This window comes from Tenrec ecaudatus, chromosome 4, assembly GCF_050624435.1.
Source record: "Tenrec ecaudatus isolate mTenEca1 chromosome 4, mTenEca1.hap1, whole genome shotgun sequence".
Lineage (NCBI taxonomy): Eukaryota > Metazoa > Chordata > Mammalia > Afrosoricida > Tenrecidae > Tenrec > Tenrec ecaudatus.
Window position 1 is genome coordinate 137,587,733 of NC_134533.1, and position 21,786 is coordinate 137,609,518.

Consider the following 21,786-nt stretch of genomic DNA (forward strand, 5'->3'; position numbering starts at 1 on the left):
CAACTACATTTAGGAATTCAGAATTTTTCCAATTTCTAAAGGTGCATATAATTTATACTCACTATCCCTGCTGAGAAAAATTAATGCAATCTAATAATCCAATATACAAACATGTAACTATTTCAGCAGTAAAACATGTTAATCTTCACATGAAAGGGAAATTCTGGTATAATTTTGCTGTCAAATGAGATTTCATACCAAATAGATGCTTCATTTTGAGCACTTTCGATTTAGTGATATCTGGTAATAGATGGCACATAACTATTTTCTCCACTAATTATTAAATGATCCTGTGTTGTAGGTACTAAATTAAATATATTGAAAACTACAGGCTACTGAGTCACATTAGTTAAGATAAATAAGTTAAATTTTGTTTTGGTTGAAGTTCAAGGTAAACAGACAAAAATGCCTTTTTTTATTTTTTAGGTTGATGGAAGTAGTTCTACGTTAAGCATGAGCACTCATTTTCGAATGCTTAAAAAGCTGGTAGAAGAAGCAACATTCAGTGAAGTCCTCATTCCTTTGCAGTCAGTTATGATACCAACTCTACCCTCCATTCTGGGCACCCATGCAAACCACGAACCGTTTCCTGGACATTGGGCCTATATTGCAGGCTTTGATGATATGGTAAACTTCAGTTTTATATGACTGTAGCTGTGTGTCTTAGTTACCTAGTGCTGCTATAACAGAAATGACACAAGTAGGTGGCATTAAAAAACAAAGTTTGTTAACTACAATTTTTAGGCGAAAAGTCCAAATCGGAGAGTTTCAGTCATACCACTTCTAAGGGCCTCTACCCTGCTTTCTGGCAACCAGCCATTAGTACTTGGCCTTGGTTCTGTGCATCTTTGTCTTGTCTGCTGTTGAAGTGGTTAGGACGCTGGTGATACTGTGGATTAAGCACTGAGCTGTAAACTGTAAAGTTGGTAGTTCACAGTCAACAGCTAATCCACAGGGGGAAGAATGAGACTTTTTACTCTCATAAAGATTTACACTTTGAGGGACCCTACAGAGCAGTTCAGCTCTGTCCAGTAGGGGCCCTATGATTCATAATATACTCAATTAACCTAAGAAAAGAGAAACACTGTTCCTGAACAAGATCACATTCACCAGGTACTAGGGGTTAGGACATCAACATAAATTTTGTTAAATTAGAAATGTTAAATTACAGCTAGAAGCGTCTTAAAGATTGAATTTTATTTGAAAACATGAAAGATGATTAGAAACAGAAAAAGTAAAACATTTTATAATTATGATAGAAAATTCAGTGATTTTCTTCTAAATTTTCAAGTTTTAGTGGTACCATAATCATTTTACAATTTTTTTCATATTCTCTTTTGTAAGTATGAACTATGATATAAATTTAATTTAAAGAAAAGAGAGCATTCTAAGTACCTTTAAAATCTCTATATTTATTTCAACAATATTTTTATGGCTCAACGGATTTGTTGGATTGCGTTCAGAGCAGTTTGTCAAGCTATATAATAAGTCATTATTTACAGTGAAGCTGCTTTTGTTTCAAAAATTTTATTCACCATAATTACTCACCTCATTAGGTATACTTGATAATGGATGAGTGTACCTTCTCCAAAAATCATACCAAATAGGTAAACACTATTAAACATATTTTAAAAGTGTTTAAAGCGCTGAAAAAAGACTTCAGAAGAATATTTCAAAAATCTTGTAAATGTTGTGACTTTTCTTAATGGCTCTGCAAATTTAGATGTTTTAGTACTTGTATTATTGATGAAAGAATCTTTCCATGGCCATTCCTATTAAGTGAAATATGTCTGTTCATGAGCAGCCACTTTTAAAATAGATTATAGATAGTATGGCAAAAAGCAGAGTTATAACAGTTTTATAGCCCATTATAGTTATTACATCTTTATCTTTTTGTTTTTTGGTAGCTCAATACTTACACATTTTAAAATTCAGATTTTGTTTTAATGTATCTTTTAGGTGGAAATTCTTGCTTCTCTTCAAAAGCCAAAGAAAATCTCTTTAAAAGGATCAGATGGAAAGTTCTATATCATGATGTGTAAGCCAAAAGATGACCTGAGAAAAGATTGTAGACTAATGGAATTCAATTCCTTGATTAATAAGGTTTGAAGATAATTTAGTTTACTTTTAAGATTTCAGAACTACTCAGTGTGATATCAAAATAGATGACTTTTAAAAAGGAAATATATGTACCGTATTATTTTTTACTGAATACTAAAAATAAGATTACCTTTTTTGATAAAATTATGTAAAACTGAAAAGATACTTAGATTTGCTTAGGTTTATGTTTTAAGGCTAGTTAAAATGGTTCAAATCCTTTGATGTGAGAAATCTCATTAATAGGTTATGAATGTATGTTCTTATGTATTTTGAGTTTTCTGTAGCTATACATTAATAAATTAATACTTTGTGGTATACATTTTTACATGTGTGAAAACCAAACTATACAACTGAAAGATGAAACTATTATTTGTGTACAACTTCATGCCTCTTCACATTTCACTAGTGCTTCATATTAGCAGAAAGAGTTATGGATTTTTTTTCTTTTTAATTTCAGTCCTGCTCTGTAGGACTTCAAAAAATTGGTTAAGAACTCTTACTTGTTCCTCTCCACGGAAATCTTTAGTAAAAGGTGAAAGATTTATACGATTTGAAGAGAAACCAGAGTTTCTCAAAAGTTACGGATCTTTTGCATAGAAAAATTATGTAGTAGATAAGCTTTATTTATTTAAATTTGAATAGCATTTAGTGATAGTTTTATTTTTCACTGTTGCAGTATACATTTAAAGCAGTTTTATTGGCAAATCATTCAAAAGTATATGAATTTGTGTGTATGTGGTTATTTTTTTAAAGGACAATATACTTTGTATTTAATTTTACCAAAAAATTACTTTGAAACTAACACCACATTAAAAACTCATTTCAAAGGCAATCTGAAAGTATTACTTTTTATATTTAAAATGTTATTTGGTCCATTAATTCACTGAGTAGTAAATAATTATTATCTTCCCAAAGCTTCTTGTGTGTTTTTCTGTTTGGAGTATAAATTAACCTGGTTTTAAATCTTACCTTACTCGATCATGCTTTGAGTTAATTTTGACTCACAGTGACCCCCTATGACGGTAAAACTACCTCTTAGGGTTTTTTAGGATTCTATTTTTACAGGAGCAGACTGCCAGGTGTTATTCTCACCGAGCCGCTGGGTGCACTGAAACTGCCAGTCCTTGGGTTAGCAGCCAAGCATTTTACCTTTGTGTCTCCTGGACTTCTGCGCCCCGTGTTATTTATGTTCACCAACATTACGATTGTCAATAAAACTTGATAATTGTGATAAGCCACAGTCTTTCCCAATGGTGGTCTTAGAACCACATAATTGATCTTTACAAGAAATTCAATTGTCATCATGTTTAGTTGGTGTTTAGTTAGCCTACGTATTCCTAGAGTGTAAACTGTGTTTTAGTCAGTGAGTATGCTTTTAGAGTCACCTGGTGACATTTATAGATGTGTACTTAGTTCAAGGAGCCCTGGTGTCACAGTGGTTAAAGCACTGATTCTAGCTAAAAAGTTAGCAGTGTGAACCTATTAATCTATTAACAGAAAGATGTGGCAGTCTGCCTCCATGAAGATTAAAGCTGTGGAAACCCTGTTGGGTCTTTCTCTCCTGGCCTACAGGCTCACTAGGAGTCAGAATTGACTAAAGTGCTATGAGTTAATTTCATGAGCTCCTGATTAAATATAGTACTATTTCTCCTTACCTAGTATTCAATATTAATCAAATGAGACATATACTCAAATGAGGCTGTAATTTTGAATTTTATAAGTAAGAGATATATTTTAGCATCAAAATATATAGAGATAATGTGATTTTTGTTCCAATACTCTTGAGATAATCCAAATTAAACAAGTCTTTGTGCCTAGGGATTTAATGTTTGAATAATATCTGGAAAACAATAAAAAACAAAGTGACCATACTTCATCTTATTAAATATGCAACGAATATTTTGAATGCAACACTCATATCTCATTAATGCTGAACAATGAAAAGAGCATCCTTGAGCAAGGTTTTTAATGGCTTTGAAAAGGAATGTAGCTCCCATCCCAGTGCTATTGCCTCTTCTGCCATTCGGAAGAATTACTCATCTAGCTAAATCAGGAGTGGGGAACCTCTTTTCTTCCAAGGCCCATTTTGGAAATCATACAACACCATTTGAGGGCCTTACTGGTCAAACATTTCAAGAACTCACCCTCGTGTGCTGGCTGGAACTGCTTCTCTGTGGTGAGGTGTGTAGGATGAGCTGGCATGGATGATTCTTTGGGCCTTACGTGGCCTGCCGGCTGAGCATTCCCCACCCTTATCTAGACCATGCAGGAAGACTTCATTGACATGTTTTACTATGTAATGAGTACTCTTTAAATGTGCTTGAGAGAACATAAATTATTCTATTTTTAAGTTATGTGCTTTTTTTACAGTGCTTAAGAAAAGATGCAGAATCTCGTAGACGAGAACTCCATATCCGAACATATGCAGTTATTCCACTGAATGATGAATGCGGGATTATTGAATGGGTCAACAACACAGCTGGCTTGAGACCTATTCTAACCAAACTATATAAAGAAAAGGGTACTAAAATTCATTCTTATGATATAATTATGTAATGTAAGTCTACTAGCTACTAACATGTGTATTATTAATAACATACATTAGTATGCATTTTCTATTTTGATTCCTTGCATGTGTTCTTTCTAAAAGAATTTGAAGTGGTTTACAAAAATCTAAGAAGCCCCAATCTACATGAATTTTTTGTCCCAACAGAAATCTTACCTAGTAGTTCTAAAACTACTTTCTGTAGAAACTTCATACTTGTCTTAATGAATCTCATTTTTATCACTGTTCAGAGAAAGAAAATGGAAGAGGAAAGGCTATCATGAAATTTGCCTTTTTAGTAGGAATCAGAGTTGTCAACATAAACCAATGGTTTCAAAAGCATAAGCAGAGGTGGATAAGCTGTAGAAATTGGTATATTTCCTAGCTTTGTCTGCTGAGAGCAGTAAGTAAGCATATCCAAGACTCATTTTCCAATAAGAGGAATCATTTCTCTCCTTGGCAACATGATTAGTTCTGTAGTTTAGACACAAAAAATACAAGATGAGCCTACACTACCTTGTGGCACCAGAAAGTAAGTACTCGTAAATTTACAGGCAGGTTAAAAGGACACATGAGTCAGCCTGAAGAGGCGTCTGTTGGCCAAATTTGAGATATTTAAATTTGAAACAACAAAATAAATAATAATAATGGATTTCGTCAGATGGAACAAAAGAAATCTTCAGAGTGTCTCCTAATTCAAATACTTGAGTAAATAAATAGAAAGAAGAAACAGTTCTTCCTTATAGTAAAATTGAAATAAATAAGAGCAAAGGAATTAATGGATAGAAAATCACTAATTGGCAAACAACACACCAATAACTGTCATAGATAATAATTATCAACAAATGCCAAAATTAGTGGACAAAAGTATGTTGAGAAGTGGGCTATTTGCAGAGACTCAAGTATCTCTCCATAGTTACTTATTAATTACAAGAACGGAAAATAGCAACTTCACAATAGGGAAACAAAAATATTACTGGCCAGAACTCATTAAAATGTCAGGGTCATGAAAGACTGAGTCATTTCCCAGAGTTTTCATGACAGAGACACAGGACAACAACTGAATGTAGTGTGAGTGCATTAGACCCGGGACCAGAGTAGGGATGTCACAATAGTTGGCAACTTTTTACAAGTCTAAAATTATTTCAAAATAAAATACCTATGATGGCAATAAATAAATCGATCAAATTAGCAGAATGAAGTAAAAGGTATTATTGATAAGCTATTATAGTATGGCGTTGTGCTAAGTATGATGTATACAATATATATATATATATATATATATATATATATATATATATATATATATATATATATATATATATATATATTTTAGTAGTGTTAGTTAGCCTGATTACCCCTATCTTAGAAGTAAGCTAATGCCAGACAGGTTAAGTAACATGTTGAAGTTCACATTGCTAATGTTTTGTAGATCTGGGAAATATCAATTGGGGAAGTTTTGCTTTCCCAGATTATTTGGATTCTACAGGATTAATTTAGGAGTCAGGAATACTATAAATCTTACAGGACAGCCTACACATAGGATAAATAATCAGAGCACCAGTGTAAGTTACTGGTGATGTAGTTTGGCCCTCACATTACATATGGACTGAGAACTGACTATAGTTTTAGGGCTGTAGTAGTTTTCAGTGAACACCACTCTATATGACAGTATTTATGCTGCATTGTGTTTTTTGAATTCTGATTTCAAAACACTGGTTTTAGTTGACATATGAGGTTTCCCTTTGAGTGTATTGAGGGAATGTAAGATGGTTCATAGTAATATCAGATAATAATACTCATGCATAATTTAAAATTTCTAACTGTTCCTGATTTTGAGTGATATTTTAAATACTAAAAGACCTTTCCTGCCTATTTTAACAGCAACTACGAAAATGACCCCTCTTCTCATTTGGGTTGGTGCTTACTAGGAGTCCTTTTGCTTTGCAGGAGTGTACATGACAGGAAAGGAGCTTCGCCAGTGCATGCTGCCAAAGGCAGCAGCACTATCTGAAAAACTCAAAGTATTCCAGGAGTTTCTGCTGCCCAGACATCCTCCAATATTTCATGAATGGTTTCTTAGAACCTTCCCTGATCCAACATCATGGTAAATTACCAAGAATATATTATGTTTTTATGGTTATATATTTAGTTTTAATATCTGTCTCATGTGGCATTACGGATATTTGACAGGCATTGTATTTCCTTTAGGTATAGTAGCAGATCAGCATATTGCCGTTCCACCGCAGTCATGTCAATGGTTGGCTATATCCTGGGGCTTGGAGACCGTCATGGAGAAAACATTCTCTTTGATTCTTTGACTGGTGAATGTGTACATGTAGATTTCAACTGTCTCTTCAATAAGGTATGCAATATTGACTTAATGTTTTCTCCCAATATCCTTTACTTAATAACCATTCTTCCGAGATACACTTAGTAGCACTTTAAGTCATAGACTCTGCCTTGAGCATTTGTTGGTTCGTTTTGAGCAGTGAATCCCCGAGCCTAAAACAGAGGAAGAGTGGCATAGTGGAAATTGATGTTCAAAAGCATAGGTTCCAGGTCGGACTCAATTATATGAACATGGGCAGGCCAGTTCATTTTACTGAGACTTGGTTTTTGAGAGAAGGAAGTTGAATATGATGCTATAAAAATGGTGTGGGGCAGCATCTAGCCTATCCTCTACCGTCAGAGGAAGGAAAGATCAAGATCACCAACCCATGGCTGATTGCTATGAGACAGAGGTCGGACATGACTCTACCCTCCAACCTGTTTTCCAGTCTGACACTAGCTGTCTTTCCCACGGCACTCTGGTTTTCTCCTGCATTTTACAATTTGCTGCAGTGGCACACAGAACTCACAGGCGTTACTGAGGATTAGATATGACTCCATATACAGTTCTTCGATAAATATAGCCTCTTCTCGGCAGTGCCCACAGACACCTTGGCCCTGCTCAGGCAAGTGTTACAACATTCTTAACTTCATCAGTAAGTGCCCAGAGGTACCCCAGTCTGCCAGCTAGCCTCAGCCCAAAGGTACTCAGTAGTAGCTCTGTGGGTTAGCACATGGAACATTACTGATAGGTGCTCAGAGGCACCCCACTTAACCACTTTTGGGCAATTAAACACTTGTATTAAAATGCAAAATGGAAAACATCTCACTGCTATTGAGTTGATTCCAACTCACAGTGACCCTATAGGACAGAGTAGAACTAACTGCCCCTTGTGGGTTTCCAGAATGTAAATCTTTATGGAAAGAGAAAGCTTTATCTTTCCCCAGCGAGCAGCTGGTATTTTCAATGTGCTGTTAGCACCCCAGTATGTCACCCATTACACTAATAAGGTTCCAAATAAAGTGTGGGTATCTACTTTTGCAGCTCCTTGGATTGATCCTGCACTTGCCCACCCCGGAGGTAGTACTGTTCGTTCACTTTGGGAAACACTTCCGGATCTTACCTAAGGAATTGTAGTTTTAGTTGCACAAAAGCAAAGGCCGACATATGGCACTTTCGTTTTACAGCTGTCTAACATAATTACAAATAGAAGTATTTTGAAGAGCATTTTTACCCTTCGATAAGAAACCATAGGTGTGGAATTCTACATTCTCCAAGTAAAGACTTTAAATTTCTAAATGAAGTTACTTTTTAATAAAATGATTCTTTTTAGGGAGAAACCTTTGAAGTTCCAGAAATTGTACCATTTCGCCTGACTCATAATATGGTTAATGGAATGGGTCCTATGGGAACAGAAGGTCTTTTTCGAAGAGCTTGTGAAGTTACAATGAGGTTGATGCGTGATCAGAGGGAACCTTTAGTGAGGTAATCATCTGTACTTTGTCCATAATTTAACAGGAAGCCTGAATAGAATATTGCTGGTACCTCAATAGGTGTGCTTTATGTAGAAACTTCATCACCGTGGCCTTGAAGCAGATTTTTTTATAATAGCTCTTTAGATATAATTTACATACTGTACAATTCACCCATTTAAATTGTGCAATATCATGGTCGTCACTATTTTCACAGACACATGCAAATATCACAGTTTCTAAACATTTTCGTCACTTCCAAAAGAAACACTGAATCTTTTAGCAATATGATTAAGATGTCTTATCATACCCCCAGAAACCAATGATACACTTTTTGTCTCTATGTATTTGCCTGTTCTTAATATTTTGTGTAAATGGTATAACGCATGTTGCCTTTTGTGTCTGACCTTTTTCCCTTAGCATGCTTCCAAGTTTCATCTGTTGTAACATATATCAATACTTTATTTCTTTATGAGGAACCTGGTGGTGCAGTAAGCTTATATACTCGTGTATAAGCCAGGTTTTTCAGCACATTTTTAATGCAGTTTTTTGTGGTAAAATTAGGTGCCTCAGCTGATATTCAGGTCCGTTTCTACTCGATTATATACGGTAAGTGTTGCAAGATCAAGCATTTTGAAAGCAGCAGCCGCTTCATAGCAGAAAAGGGAGGCTTTCTACTCCCTGAAGACTTACAATTTGGAAGTGCACAGGGCAGTTCTACCTTGTCCTGTAAGGTCTCCATCCAAGCAGGGAGTTTGGATTTGGTTGGAATTTCTCCTTTCTATTGTTGAATTATATTCCATTGTATAGCTGTACAAAATCAGTGGATAGACATTGGGTTGTTTCCATTGGGGGCTATATGGAATAACGAATGCTACTCTGAATATTCAAGTTTTTGTGTAGATATGTTTTCAGTACGTTGGGGTATGTACCCAGAAGTGGAATTACTCGCTTATACAGTAACTTTAAAGGCATCTTGGTGGGACTTTGGAATAAGCATTGAACTGCTAACTGCAAGTCCTCCCTGGGAGAATAATGAGGGTGTTTACTCCCATAAAGATTGACAGCCATGGGAACCCTGTACAGAGTTCACTATGAATCAGAAACTACTCGATGGCTCTAGAGTTTTATAATAACCTAAACATTTTAAGGAACTTCCAAACTATCTTCCAAGGCAACCGTGAAATTGCACAATATCATCAGCAATATGTGAGATTTCCATTTTTTCACATCCTCACCAAATATTTGTCTTTTTCAATTTTACCCATACTAAAACTACTCGCTGTCAGGTTGATTCTGACTCTCGGCAACCATGTTTGTGTGCTCCATTGGGTTGCCTTTTACACCTCCCCTTTTCAATTAGCTGCCAAGAGCATTAACAGTTTGTACCGCTCAGGCTTTCCTTAGCCATCCTGCTGTTCTTGGGTGTGGTTGTGTTTATTTTTACTCACACCCTCGTGATGGAGTAGAACTGCTCTGTGGGGTTTTCTTTACTGGAATCTTGAGGGCTGCGGTCGCCAGGTTGTTTCCCATGGAATAGCAGGTTAGAACTACTCATTTGGGATCCATGTGCTTAGTCGATGTACTCAGCTCTCTGTAGTCTAGTCTGTTCCAATTCATAGTGACCTTAGTGGACAGAGTAGAACTCCCCATAAGGTTTTCAGGGCTATGTTTATGAGAACAGATTGCTTTTATTCTCCCACAGAATGGCAAATGGTTTCTGAGCTTTTGGTTAACAGTCTAGCACTTCACCAATACACCACCAGGCTTTACCATGCTGTGTACTGCTTTTTAATTACTTGAGAATGCCCTTTAAAGCGTTAAGTTTTTCATTTTAAGTTCAATTTACCTATTTTTTTCCTTTAGTAGTGATGCTTTAAGTACCATATCTAAAAACAACTGCCTAATCTAATGTCATAATGGTTTACACTTCTATTTTTCTATGGTGGTGCAGTGGTTGACTACTTGGCTGCCAACCAAAAGGTCAACGTTCAAACCCACCAACCACTTCACAGGAGAAAGCAGTGGCAGTCTGTTTCCATAAAGATTACAGCCTTGGACCCCGAGGGGCCCTCCTACCCAGCCAGTAGTGTGACTGTGCATTAGAATGGACTATATGGCTTTGGGTTTGGGGTTTTTGTTGGTTGGTTACTTCCAAGAGTTTTATAGTTTTAACTCTCACTTTTAGATGTTCATTTGCATTTTGAGTTAATTTTTTACATATGATATAATCGGTCTGTAATTATTTTATATATAGAAATCTAGTTCTATCATCATCTTTTAAAAGACTATTTTTCCTTCATTTAATTATCTTGACACTTTTGTTGAAAATCAGTTGAGCATCAATGTAAGGGTTTATTTCTGGACTCTGATTTCTGTTCTATTGATATATGTGTATATCTGATTTCTGTTTTATTGATCTATGTGTATATCCTTATGCCAAGAACACACCATGTTGATTACTGTACCTTTAGGTTTTGAATTTTGGAACTATGAGAGCTCCCGTTTTATTCTTTTTTTCCCCCCCAAGATGTTTTCTCTATTATGAGTCTATTGCATTTCAATATGAAATTTAAGATCAGCTTCTCAATCCCTACATAAAGTCAGCAGGGTTTGGATAAGAGATTCCTCTGTGCTGTTTTAACAATATTGTCTTTAAATTTATGGACATGACTCTTTCCATTTATTTCAGTCTTCTTTAATTTCTATCTCCAGTGCCTTACAGTTTTATTATGACCCTTACACTTAATTTAAAAATATTTATTCCTAATTTTGCTTTTTATCTTATTCAAAATAGAATTTTTCTCCTAATTTCATTTCTGGATGGTATTGTATAGAAAGGCAACTGATGTTTCTTGATCTTGCATGCTGGAACCTTGTAGAACTCACTATTACTAATATTTTTTGTAAAACTTACCAGATTTTCCATTTATAAAATAAAGTCCTCTAAGAATAGAGGTAGTTTTACTCTTCCTCCCTAGTCTGGATGCCTTTTCTCTCTTTTCCTTGCTAATTGCCCTGGCTACACTCTCCCACTGACGAGACATGGTGAGAGTAGACTTCCTTGACTTATTCCTCATCTCAGGGGAAGAAAACATTTTTTCACCATTAAAAGTTGTCTTAGATGTGGGAAGTTTTTACTCATAAACTGAAACCCAACTCAGTACCAAGGACCTTGAAAATTAATTCGTCCATCCTTATTGAAAAACTATCAAATATTATGGCTTCTTTGATATACTGGCTAGTTAGACTGACATATAGAACTGGGAAAGTTCTAAGAAAGAGAAATTAAGCATCTTGTGACATACTAGGAATGCCTTTCCTAATCTTGGTTGCCAGGAAATGATTTCTGGAGAAAGTAGCCATTAAAAATGAGTGAGCTGTGCAAGGGGGAAGATACAATGACTAAGGCAAGTGAAAGCCGGATGCACTGAAAGAAGTCAGTAATGGACTATGAGGAAATGATGCTGGACAGATGAGAAGGGCTAGATTATGAAGGCCCTCCACCAGGCCCATTTAGACATTTCAACTTTGCCGTGGCAGCAACATTAACTCTTGGGGTATTTTAAGATAGAAAAGAGGAAAACATAAAGTAAGTTAGTAATATTTTCACTGTAGAAAAATTAGGTTTCCTGGGGAGGACAAACAGTATGGAAGTACAGGAGAGAAATTCTGAAGAGGCAGAACTGGGTTAGAGGAGGACGACAAGGCCAGGATGATTACTGAATTTCTGTCCCAAGCAGGTGACATTGTTACTTCCTGTTGTTAATGGTTTTGCTCTTAAGTGATTGGGAATACAGAAGAAATATTAAGTTTCATAAAAGATAAGAGTTTTGCTTTGGACATAACTAACCTATAAGACACCTATGTATGTAGTTCCCATAAGTAACTAAATTTGTCATTGAGAACACACAAGAGCTAGGTTGAGGCTATATGGTAGCTATAGATATGAAGGGGCTTCACAGAGTTCTTAGAAAAAAGGAATAAGAAAATAATGGAATTTTTCCACAAATTTTGAACTCCCTTGTATTATTATGGTGATTGGAGGTGTGGCAGTGGATAAAATTGATTCATTGGATATTGATTTACTAATTACACATTAGAGATGGCATATTGAACTCATCTTCCTCTACCTCCACAGACCACCTCTGCCTCTCTAGTTTGTCTCTCTACCACCTTTTGCCCTCCCTCCATGCTTTTTCTATAAGAAAGAGATTTATGTACAAGAGCAATTGAACATTGAGAAAACATCCCAGTCCAGTCCATGGCCATAAGTCCGATATAGCCCATATGTCCGCTTCTATAAAGTCCTCTTCAGACTCACGAAACACATGCAATGATGCCGAATGTAGAAGATCATAGGCCAGTGGGTAGCAAGTCTTTGGATCCAGTGACATTGGGAACATCTCAGCGCTGGCAGGGGTCTCTCTGTAGCTTCTCTGGCTTCAACGGTCTCATTGCGTCTATGTGGTATGTCTTCTGCAGTGTCTCCCAGAGAGAACCCTCCATGCATAAAACTAATTTTGCATAGGTTATGGAGAAAATAGGAAAGTGATTTTTGTAGCACTATGAACAACCAGTAGGTTCTAATTCTTGTAAGCGCTTTGCTCAGAGATAATATTGCATCATTACCTTAATATTTCTTAAAATTTTAGTGTCTTAAAGACTTTTCTACATGATCCTCTTGTGGAGTGGAGTAAACCAGTAAAAGGGAATTCCAAAACACCACTTAATGAAACTGGAGAAGTTGTTAATGAAAAGGTTAGTAGAAGATATAGCTTGATAGATACTGATACCACTTATCTCTGCAAATAAGAACTGATTCTAAATCCTGCCAGTGACTAACCAGTGATTTCCCTGAAATCTCATTCTGCTATGGCAGTGATTCTCAACCTGTGGGTCATGACCCCTTTGGAGTTCTAACGACCCTTTCACAAAGGTTGCCTAATACATAACAGAAAAATTACAGTTATGGAATGAAAATAATTTTATGGTTGGGGGGTCACCACAACATGAGGTACTGTATTAAAGGGTCACGGCATTAGGAAGGTTGAGAACCACTGTTATGGCAATGCCTAAATTTTCTTTGTTGTGTTTATTGTTAATGCTATTATATATGTAATAAAACAGTTCAAAGAACAATTGTTTAACCATTGGCAATTCACAATTATATAAAAATGTGAACACAGATTGCCTAAATTTACATAGCAAGTCTCAGCTTCAGTGTGACACCAGTGTGCCACAATCCATCTTGACAGAGTAGCAGTTCACTTCTTACTAATATTACTCAAAACCTTAAAGTGTTTGGGTAACCAGATATGTATTTTATCACTTTATTGGGGGCTCGTACAATTCTTATCCCCATCCCGACATACATCCATTAAAGCACATATGTACATTTGTTGTCACAGATATTTGTAATAAGCTAAAGTAGATTAGTGATAATTTTTTCACTTTCACTCGTGTTTTCTGATAAGCTTTTGTTTGAGAGAAATATATAGACTTCCAGTAGCTTAGAGCTGCTATTTGTATGAATGCATATAACCTAAATATTAGACATTCAACATCCATTCAGATGTTTAAGTTCTTACATTTTGAAAGCAGATTTTTCAAAATTCTTTTTCTAGAATTGTAATGTGGAAGGGATGTTGAGAAAAATTGTCCGAACAAATTGATGTTGTATTTAACATTGTCAGCCTTGAATTCAATTAGCTTAAGACAGTGGTTCTCAACCTGTGGGTCGTGACCCCTTTGGGGGGTCAAACGACTCTTTTACAGAGGTTGCCCGATTCATAACAGTAGCAAAATTAGTTATGAAGTAGCAACGAAAATACTTTTATGTTTGGGGGTCTCCACAACATGAACTGTATGAAAGGGTTGTGGCCATTAGGAAGGTTGAATTACCACTGTCTTAAGACATTTTGTTTCATTCTTTCTGTTTTTTTCTCTTAACAAAAAACAGTAATGATCAGTAAAATCTTACAAGTAATGGTCTTACAAGGTAGTCAGTCCAAATTATTTATGTTTACCTTATTGAGTTCTTAGCATTTATTTTCTGTTTCTTCATTTTTAGGCCAAGACTCATGTTCTTGACATTGAGCAGCGATTACAAGGTGTAATCAAGACTCGAAATAGAGTGACAGGCCTGCCATTGTCGATTGAAGGACATGTGCATTACCTTATACAAGAAGCTACTGATGAAAATTTACTATGCCAAATGTACCTCGGTTGGACTCCTTATATGTGAAATGAATTTACTTCCAAGGAAATGTTTGTCATGTAAAATTACTGCATTTGGTATTAATTGGTTGTATCCATTTCCAAGGTACAACATAGTTTATATTGTTAGCACAACTCATATTATTTCTTGATTGTTAATGTGTAAAATAATATATGTTAAGAAATAAATGACTTTTTAAATACATACTGTGTATTATAACTGGAGAAATCAAACATAATCTGCCTTTCTGTCTACAAAACATATTTGCAAGAAACAAGCCAGCCTAACTTTATTTTACAACTTAAACACGATTTGCTTTTAAATGTACTAGTTAGCATAAGGATTCATTTGAACAACAAACTTTACAGCAAATAAATACTGTGAGCGAAGCAGTGTGCTAAGCTGATGCACAGAGGAACTGCCCTGCAGTAATTAAGAGTAAGAGAGAAAGACAACGTAAATGCACATTGCTAAGTTTACTTAGGAGATAGAATTCTTTTGGTCTGTTTTGAAAGTATAAGAGGGAAAATATGAAAAGTACACATTCCTTAATGATGCTGCTATGTAGTGGTTCTGCAAGATCGATATTTGGAATGTCAAGAGATTTAAATGTGCTTTACACAAATGATATATGCATGGATTGTGATCAATGTTGTATGAGCCCCTAATAAAATGATATAAAAAAACAAAACCCCTAGTTTTAAAATGTTAAGCTTTTGGGGGTGAAATTTAGAAAGCAATTTATAATCATTACCAAGTAATTAGCCTGTTATATTAAAATAAATGAAATTTAGAACAATTATAGTTTCATATAAATTTACTTCATATGCTCCATCATAAAGTCTGAAGTGTAATGGGGGGAAAGGGTCCATTATACACCAAAAAGAATGTAAAACCCCAACTAATTATAATTTCCAGTCGAGCCTTGCTATAAGTAACAAGCAAAACAATGTAAAAAAAAAGATTAAGAAATTTTGTTGTAGATTTACAGACCCATAAGAAAACAATTTTACGTCGATAGACAAAAACCCAAATCACCTGACCTTTCCAAATGTGTTAGAAACTACTGTGATTATCAAGCCCAGTAGCCGGAAGCAGCAAGGACAGAATCGGTGTTTCACTAGTCAACAGATGTCCTTCCAGTGGTCTCGTGAGCCACGTTTTCAAACCACTCCCCAGTCCACTGACAGCATCGTTTGATGCACTGGGTTCTTGACAACTGCGTTTGGGTTCGCGGAAAGGGCCGGGCGCGTGGGCGCGAGTCGGCGGGGCCCAGGGACGCGGCCTCCGGTGCCGCCGCTCTAGCCGGCGGCGGGCGGGCGGGCGGGCGCTCTCTATGGTCGGCCGGGCCGCGTGTTGTCATCGGCGGAGCGACGGCCGGAGGTGGCGGCGTAGGCCCCGGCGGGGCGCTCGCTTTCGGCTGGGCCCTCAGTGGAACTGGTGTTGGCGGTCGACATGGGAGTCCCCAAGTTTTACCGCTGGATCTCGGAGCGGTACCCCTGCCTCAGCGAGGTGGTGAAGGAGCATCAGGTGGGTGAGCTCGGTCGCTGCGCGGCCCCGCACCCCGACAGTGGGGCGGTGCAGCCTCCTGGGCCTGCCGTCTGCCGATTAGCGGCGAGGGGAGAGGAAATGCAAGGTCCGCGGGCACAGGCGTGCGCCGAGGGAGGGCGAAGAGCCGGGTGGTGTCGGGGTGGGAAGAGCCCAGGGTTCGCGACAGCTCTGACAGCTCGCCCGCACGCAGCGCCTTCCTCGGTTCTGAAAGGAAACCCCACGAGGAGCGCTTTTAGTGAGTTCCGCGGGCCTTTGCGCGTCTGGAGGATGCGCAGGGGCAGGTGACTTCATCCCACACAGACCCGGGCCCGGGTAACGACGACTTCCGCCGGGAGCTTGTTTACTTCGCGAAGAGGCCCCGTCCCCCGCCGTCCTCCACGCCTCGGCGATGTCGCGGGTGGGCCCCTGAGGTCTGGGCTTCCTCCCGGTAGAAAACGCAGGCCCGCCCAGCGTGTGGCGGTCGTCAGGTCCCACACTAGCCCCGGCGGCTTCCCGAGGCGCCCCAACGCAAACCGCCCACCACGTTAGCCCCCAGCGCGCCAGGGTCGCCTAACCGACTGACAGTGCGTCGGTGCCCACCGAATTACGACAAGTAATGTTTGGCACATAATGCCCAGGGCACTGTTTATGGTAGATTTCAAAACTGTGTACTTAATAGACTTATGAAAATACAATAGGGAGTATATTAAATAAACTAGCCTTTCGACTAATGCATTTGCCAAATATATGCTTTATAGAAAATAAGCAGTTGTGAAATTTCTATAGTAAATCGAATTAGACGTGGTGGATAACTGTTAGATTAATTCTGGGGGGAAATAATCCATTGAAAAACGTGTTCATCACAGTTTGATTTGTTTATTTAAAGCACTAAAAGCGTAAAAGTAGAGTTAAACTTCTGGAAAGGATTTGTTTTGTTGTTGTATTCAGATTTGGCATATGAGGAAAAGTTTACCCAAAATTCCCAAGGCAAATTTATCTTTAATTTATTTGGAACGTAGCTTGAGTTAGATTTATGGAGGTTTTTATTTCCAGGGAGAATAAAAAATATGCCAGTGCATTGGGAAAAGGAGACAGCTAAATATACCATTTCTGAATACTTCACTCACCAAACATTTCATGCTTTAGTCATTTTATCTCAGAAGTGAAAAAACAGCAATGTGTTTTTCAGAATGACTTGATAGTGCATAATTCACTTAGTAAAGTTTTTATGTTACACTTTTTGGTATGTTTGGTTTGGTGAAAATATCTTGACTTCTCTCTAGTCCCACGAATTGGTTTATTGAAGAACAAAAATAATCTCATGCAGGCAATTTCATAACATAAACACTAATGACAGGCTCTGTAAACATTTTAATGGAGATAGAACCAGGGATTTAAAAACCTATACAGTGATACCTTGGTTGTTGAACAGCTCCAAGCTCAAACTTGGACAGCAAAGTTTTTTGTTTTTTAATTTCAGTGTTCATAACTTTGCTCGATAGTCGAACCAAAAATCTGACTTGAATAAACCTGCTCGGGCCGAGAGTGAGTCACTCTTCATGTCTCTTGTCAGGGACAAAAGGGTGATACTTCAGTCCAATTGCCGCTCAACGTATAGTGCTTGTGCTCCTGTTTTACAACATTGATCATTGTGCTTTTGTGTGTATGTGTGTGTGTGTGCTTCATTTGAGTAAAATATCGCAACCATGACTAAAGAAAGTTAGTGATACCAGCAGTAAAGCTCAGAAGAAAACCAGCGGGAGAACCACAATAGAGTTAAGGAAAGAAATAGTTTTGAAATTTGAATCAGGTCGCTGCTTAACATTTTGGTGGGGAGAAATGTTATTAAGGTAGCTAGTGTAGCAAAAAGTGTGAAATCATCAACCTCAAAACAGAACCCAGATCATCGAAGAGTTTGAAAAGTTACTGTTCATTTGGAAAACTCAGAAACAACTTGATAGCTATAGCATATCTGAGACAGTGATAGGCAACAAGGCTAAAAGCCTCCATAGTGATTTAGAGTTTTGGAAAAATAAATTTTTAAGTGTAATTTTGGTGCCTCCGAAACAATTATTTTGTTTTCCATTAGCTTTCTCTTTTTAAAATCATTTTATTGGGGGCTTGTACAATTCTTATCACAATCAGGGACCCTCTGTTACCGCTTATGATAAAAATATGCCCTTTTTGGTATTTGAACACAAATTTGGAACAAATAAATTTGACAACCAAGGTATCACTGTATATATTCCACTATAAGTAAATTTTAAAACTTGGTTCATCAAAACAATGTCTTTCAAAGTGTTTGATGCTTATAATAATGACAGCTTAAAACAGACAGGCATTACAAGGGATATCGGCTGCGCTTATTAAGAAGGATTTAAAAGATAATGCACCTCAGTAGGTCACAGTGGTTCAAAAGCTGGTATTGGGGAAAAGAAGTTTGAGGAAGGAATGGAGTCTAACAAGATGGTGGCAGCATTATAGTTTTTCAGTTTCACTGAATCTTCACATTACAAAAAAAAATCAAAGAGCAAAAATTTTAAATCTATAGCCTATTCATACCAAAACCCAGTATATCCCGGTGTTCCCATAAACCGCAAAATATAAATAGGTAGAAACTAACTACCAACACCTAGAACTGTTTGCAGCTGCATGAGAAGAGGGAAGAAGCAATGGGACAACAGCTGATGGCTTTGAAAACAACTCATTTTGGAATTCACTGAAAAAAAAAACGGGCAAATTTGATAGCAGTACTTGAAATTAAAAGGTTTTATCCTTTTCAAAGTTGGTTGAAAAAAGAACCCACTCTAAAAAAAAAAAAAAAAAGAAAAAGACCTAAGGGACTAGTAGTCTAAACCAAGAGCTTGTCTACTGCTCTCAGGTCAGTCCCACCTCGAGCAACAGTAGAACTGCCTCCGAGGTCTGCACAGCTTCCTCCCTTTGGAGCAGCTGCTGGGGTAAAAGCATTGCCCTTTTATTTAGCAGCCCAGTGCTTAACCAGTGAATTGTCAAAGGCACTGTGAGAGTGAGTCAAAAAATATTGCTATGAAATTATAGAGCCAGTGCAATCATGAGGTGTCATCAGGACCTGGTAACAGGCACCAGAGACCCATAGCAAACAAACAACTTATTGTTGAGAATGAGGGGAGTCAGAGCAGAGATCCAAAGCCCATCTGTAGACAACGTAACATCTCCCCCACAGAGGGGTCATGGGGAAGGGATGAGTCAACCAGGGTGCAGTAAAGCATCGATGAAACACACAATATTCCTCTGGTTCCTTGAGGCTTCCTCACCACCAACTATCATGAACCTAGTGCTGCTACTTAATTCAGACTAGACCGGATCATGTACACAGGTATAGGTGGATAAGAGATGAGAGCTCAGGATACACAGAATCCAGGGAAAGGAGTGGGACTAGTGATACCAGAAAGGGAGGATGAAAGGGAGGAGAGGAGGGAAGAAAGGGGAACCGATAACAATGATTAACACATAACCACACACACCCAGGGGTGGGGGGGGGTGGGGAGGAAGAACAACAGAAACCATGGGGGAAGGGAGACAGCAGTTAGTGTGAGATATGAAAATAATAATTTATAATTATCAATCAAGGGGTCACGGGGGGAGGAGGAGCTGATACCAAGGGCTCAATAGAAAGTAAATGTCTAGAAATGAATGATGACAACATATGTACAAATAAACCTGATGCAATCAATGTATGGATTATAATAAGAGTTGTAAGAGCCCCCAATAAATGATCTCTTTAATGAAAAATAAAAATTATAGAAATCTTTATTAAAATGTGAAACTATTATTTCTTTATACATCTTCCATCTAGGTCCATAAACTTCTGAAGGTAGTATTTCTATCTAAAATATAAATTCCCAAATTTATTTAACAAAAAAATTACTCAATACCACTCTGGCAATTAAAAACATTTTTACTATAGCCCACAATCCAAGATAAAGCATAGTTATCTATTTTGCAGCTCTACCCCAACCCCATCCCGCGCTGCTTCAACCCTTTCCTGAAGAATTCTGAACTCTTTGAATTACGCTGTCAAAAGAGCAATTTTAGCATCCCTACGGGTCTGAAATAATGTGCCTTTTAAATGTCTGATTTTTGATAAGCAAAAGAAATTTGAAGGGACAATATCAGAGCAATAAGCCGGAAAGGGTTAGAGTTTCCCAACAAAATCCTCAAAGGACAGTCCTTACTACGCTCGAAGAATGAGAGGTGCATTATTGTGATGGGAAAAATTTCTTGACAAACTATGCTGGCTTTTTCTCTGCGAAGCAGCTTTCAAGTTTCTTAAAACTTTGTCCTCATAAGCCTAGGTGATTTTCCTGTGTCTTTAAAGAAATATTTTTTTAAAAGAAAGAAAAATTTTCAAGATGAACATGAGTCCTTTGGATTCTTCCAAACATAATCTTCTGAGTGGATAGTTCTACCTTGAATTTAACTGGCCCAGCAGTTCCCCTTGTAAAAGCCAACGTTTTGACTGCACAAATATATAGAAATTATATATATGTATATTTATGTATTTTAAGGCACTCTCAGAAGGCTAACAGAACATGTCTGCAGCCATCCATGGATAGCAGAGACATGTTTAAATATGCATTTGGGGGAATAAAACTATGTATGCCTGAATGAACCATAGTAGCATTACTTTTTGACTCACCCTAGTAATTAGGTCAGAGCATCCTGAAGAAAAACTACTGGGAATAAAATCTGATCAGACAACAGAGATAAGAAAAGAGAAGACCCAGATAAAAGTAGAAGAATAGCATAAGAGGAAGCTTGTGACATTAACACATTCCTGGCCCACTCTTCATTTTAAAGTTCAGGGAAATTAACTTCTGTTTAACAGAAAATTGTTGTTGTTAGCTGCCATGAAATTGACCTGGACATGTGGCCACTGATGGCAAGAGATCAGACTGCTGTGCTTCATAAGGTTTTCTTTTCTTTTTCTTTTTATTAATCATTTTATTGGGGGTTGTACAACTCTTAATCACAATCTATACATCCATCCATTGTGTCAAGCACATTTGTACATTTGTTGCCATCATCATTCTTAATACATTTGCTTTCTACTTGAGCCCTTAATATCAGCTCCTCATTTTTTCCCATCCCTGTCCACTCCCCCTCCCTCCTGAACCCTTGATAATTTATAAATTATTATTATTTTGTCAAATCTCACACTGCCTGACCTCTCCCTTCACTCACTGTTCTGTTGTCCACATGGTTTTCATAGGTTGATTTTTCAGAAGTGGAGCACCAGCCTTTCTTCCTCTTCTGCATAGCCTGTAACTTCAATGAGATGTGTCCACCCTCGGGGCAGCACAGAAGTCCACTGAGAGATTAGGTGGTGGCTGTATCTGAGGGACATTGCCTGGCAATTGATCATGAGTCTCCCTCTAAGAAGGAGAGGGTTTTCTCCCTAAACTACCAGTGCCCCTAGTAGAAATCTCCTGAGGTCAATTACATGCAAAGTTATTAGGGGATAAGGAGAATAAAATAACATCTCGACAGTCGAGAAGTCCTCTTTGCTCTCAGCAAACCAGGCTTTTTCTCAAACATCCAATGAAGG

General features: G+C 37.5%; 2 protein-coding genes and 1 non-coding gene across 6 annotated transcripts in view; 2 read left to right on the forward strand and 1 right to left on the reverse strand.

The window, feature by feature from the left end:
* ATR (ATR checkpoint kinase) overlaps window positions 1–15,338 on the forward strand; it is a 125,778-nt gene extending 110,440 nt beyond the window's left edge. For both annotated transcript variants that reach the window (XM_075546804.1, XM_075546805.1), the window contains exons 40-47: window positions 427–627; window positions 1,960–2,103; window positions 4,471–4,621; window positions 6,596–6,752; window positions 6,857–7,010; window positions 8,311–8,462; window positions 13,105–13,210; window positions 14,523–15,338. In XM_075546804.1, the coding sequence (XP_075402919.1) occupies window positions 427–627; window positions 1,960–2,103; window positions 4,471–4,621; window positions 6,596–6,752; window positions 6,857–7,010; window positions 8,311–8,462; window positions 13,105–13,210; window positions 14,523–14,696 (1,239 nt within the window). In that variant the 3' untranslated portion in view covers window positions 14,697–15,338. The remainder of the gene's footprint in view (window positions 1–426; window positions 628–1,959; window positions 2,104–4,470; window positions 4,622–6,595; window positions 6,753–6,856; window positions 7,011–8,310; window positions 8,463–13,104; window positions 13,211–14,522) is intronic.
* On the reverse strand, window positions 2,556–2,670 carry LOC142447442 (U5 spliceosomal RNA). The gene has a single exon (XR_012784144.1). It is a non-coding gene; the product is annotated as a U5 spliceosomal RNA (small nuclear RNA).
* Window positions 15,339–15,993: 655 nt separating the features above from the next.
* XRN1 (5'-3' exoribonuclease 1) overlaps window positions 15,994–21,786 on the forward strand; it is a 151,212-nt gene continuing 145,419 nt past the window's right edge. For 2 of the 3 annotated variants that reach the window (XM_075546807.1, XM_075546809.1), the window contains exon 1: window positions 15,995–16,199. In XM_075546807.1, the coding sequence (XP_075402922.1) occupies window positions 16,125–16,199 (75 nt within the window). In that variant the 5' untranslated portion in view covers window positions 15,995–16,124. Of the gene's footprint in view, window positions 16,200–21,786 lie in introns of all 3 variants that reach the window. The other variant, XM_075546808.1, reaches the window with a different exon arrangement.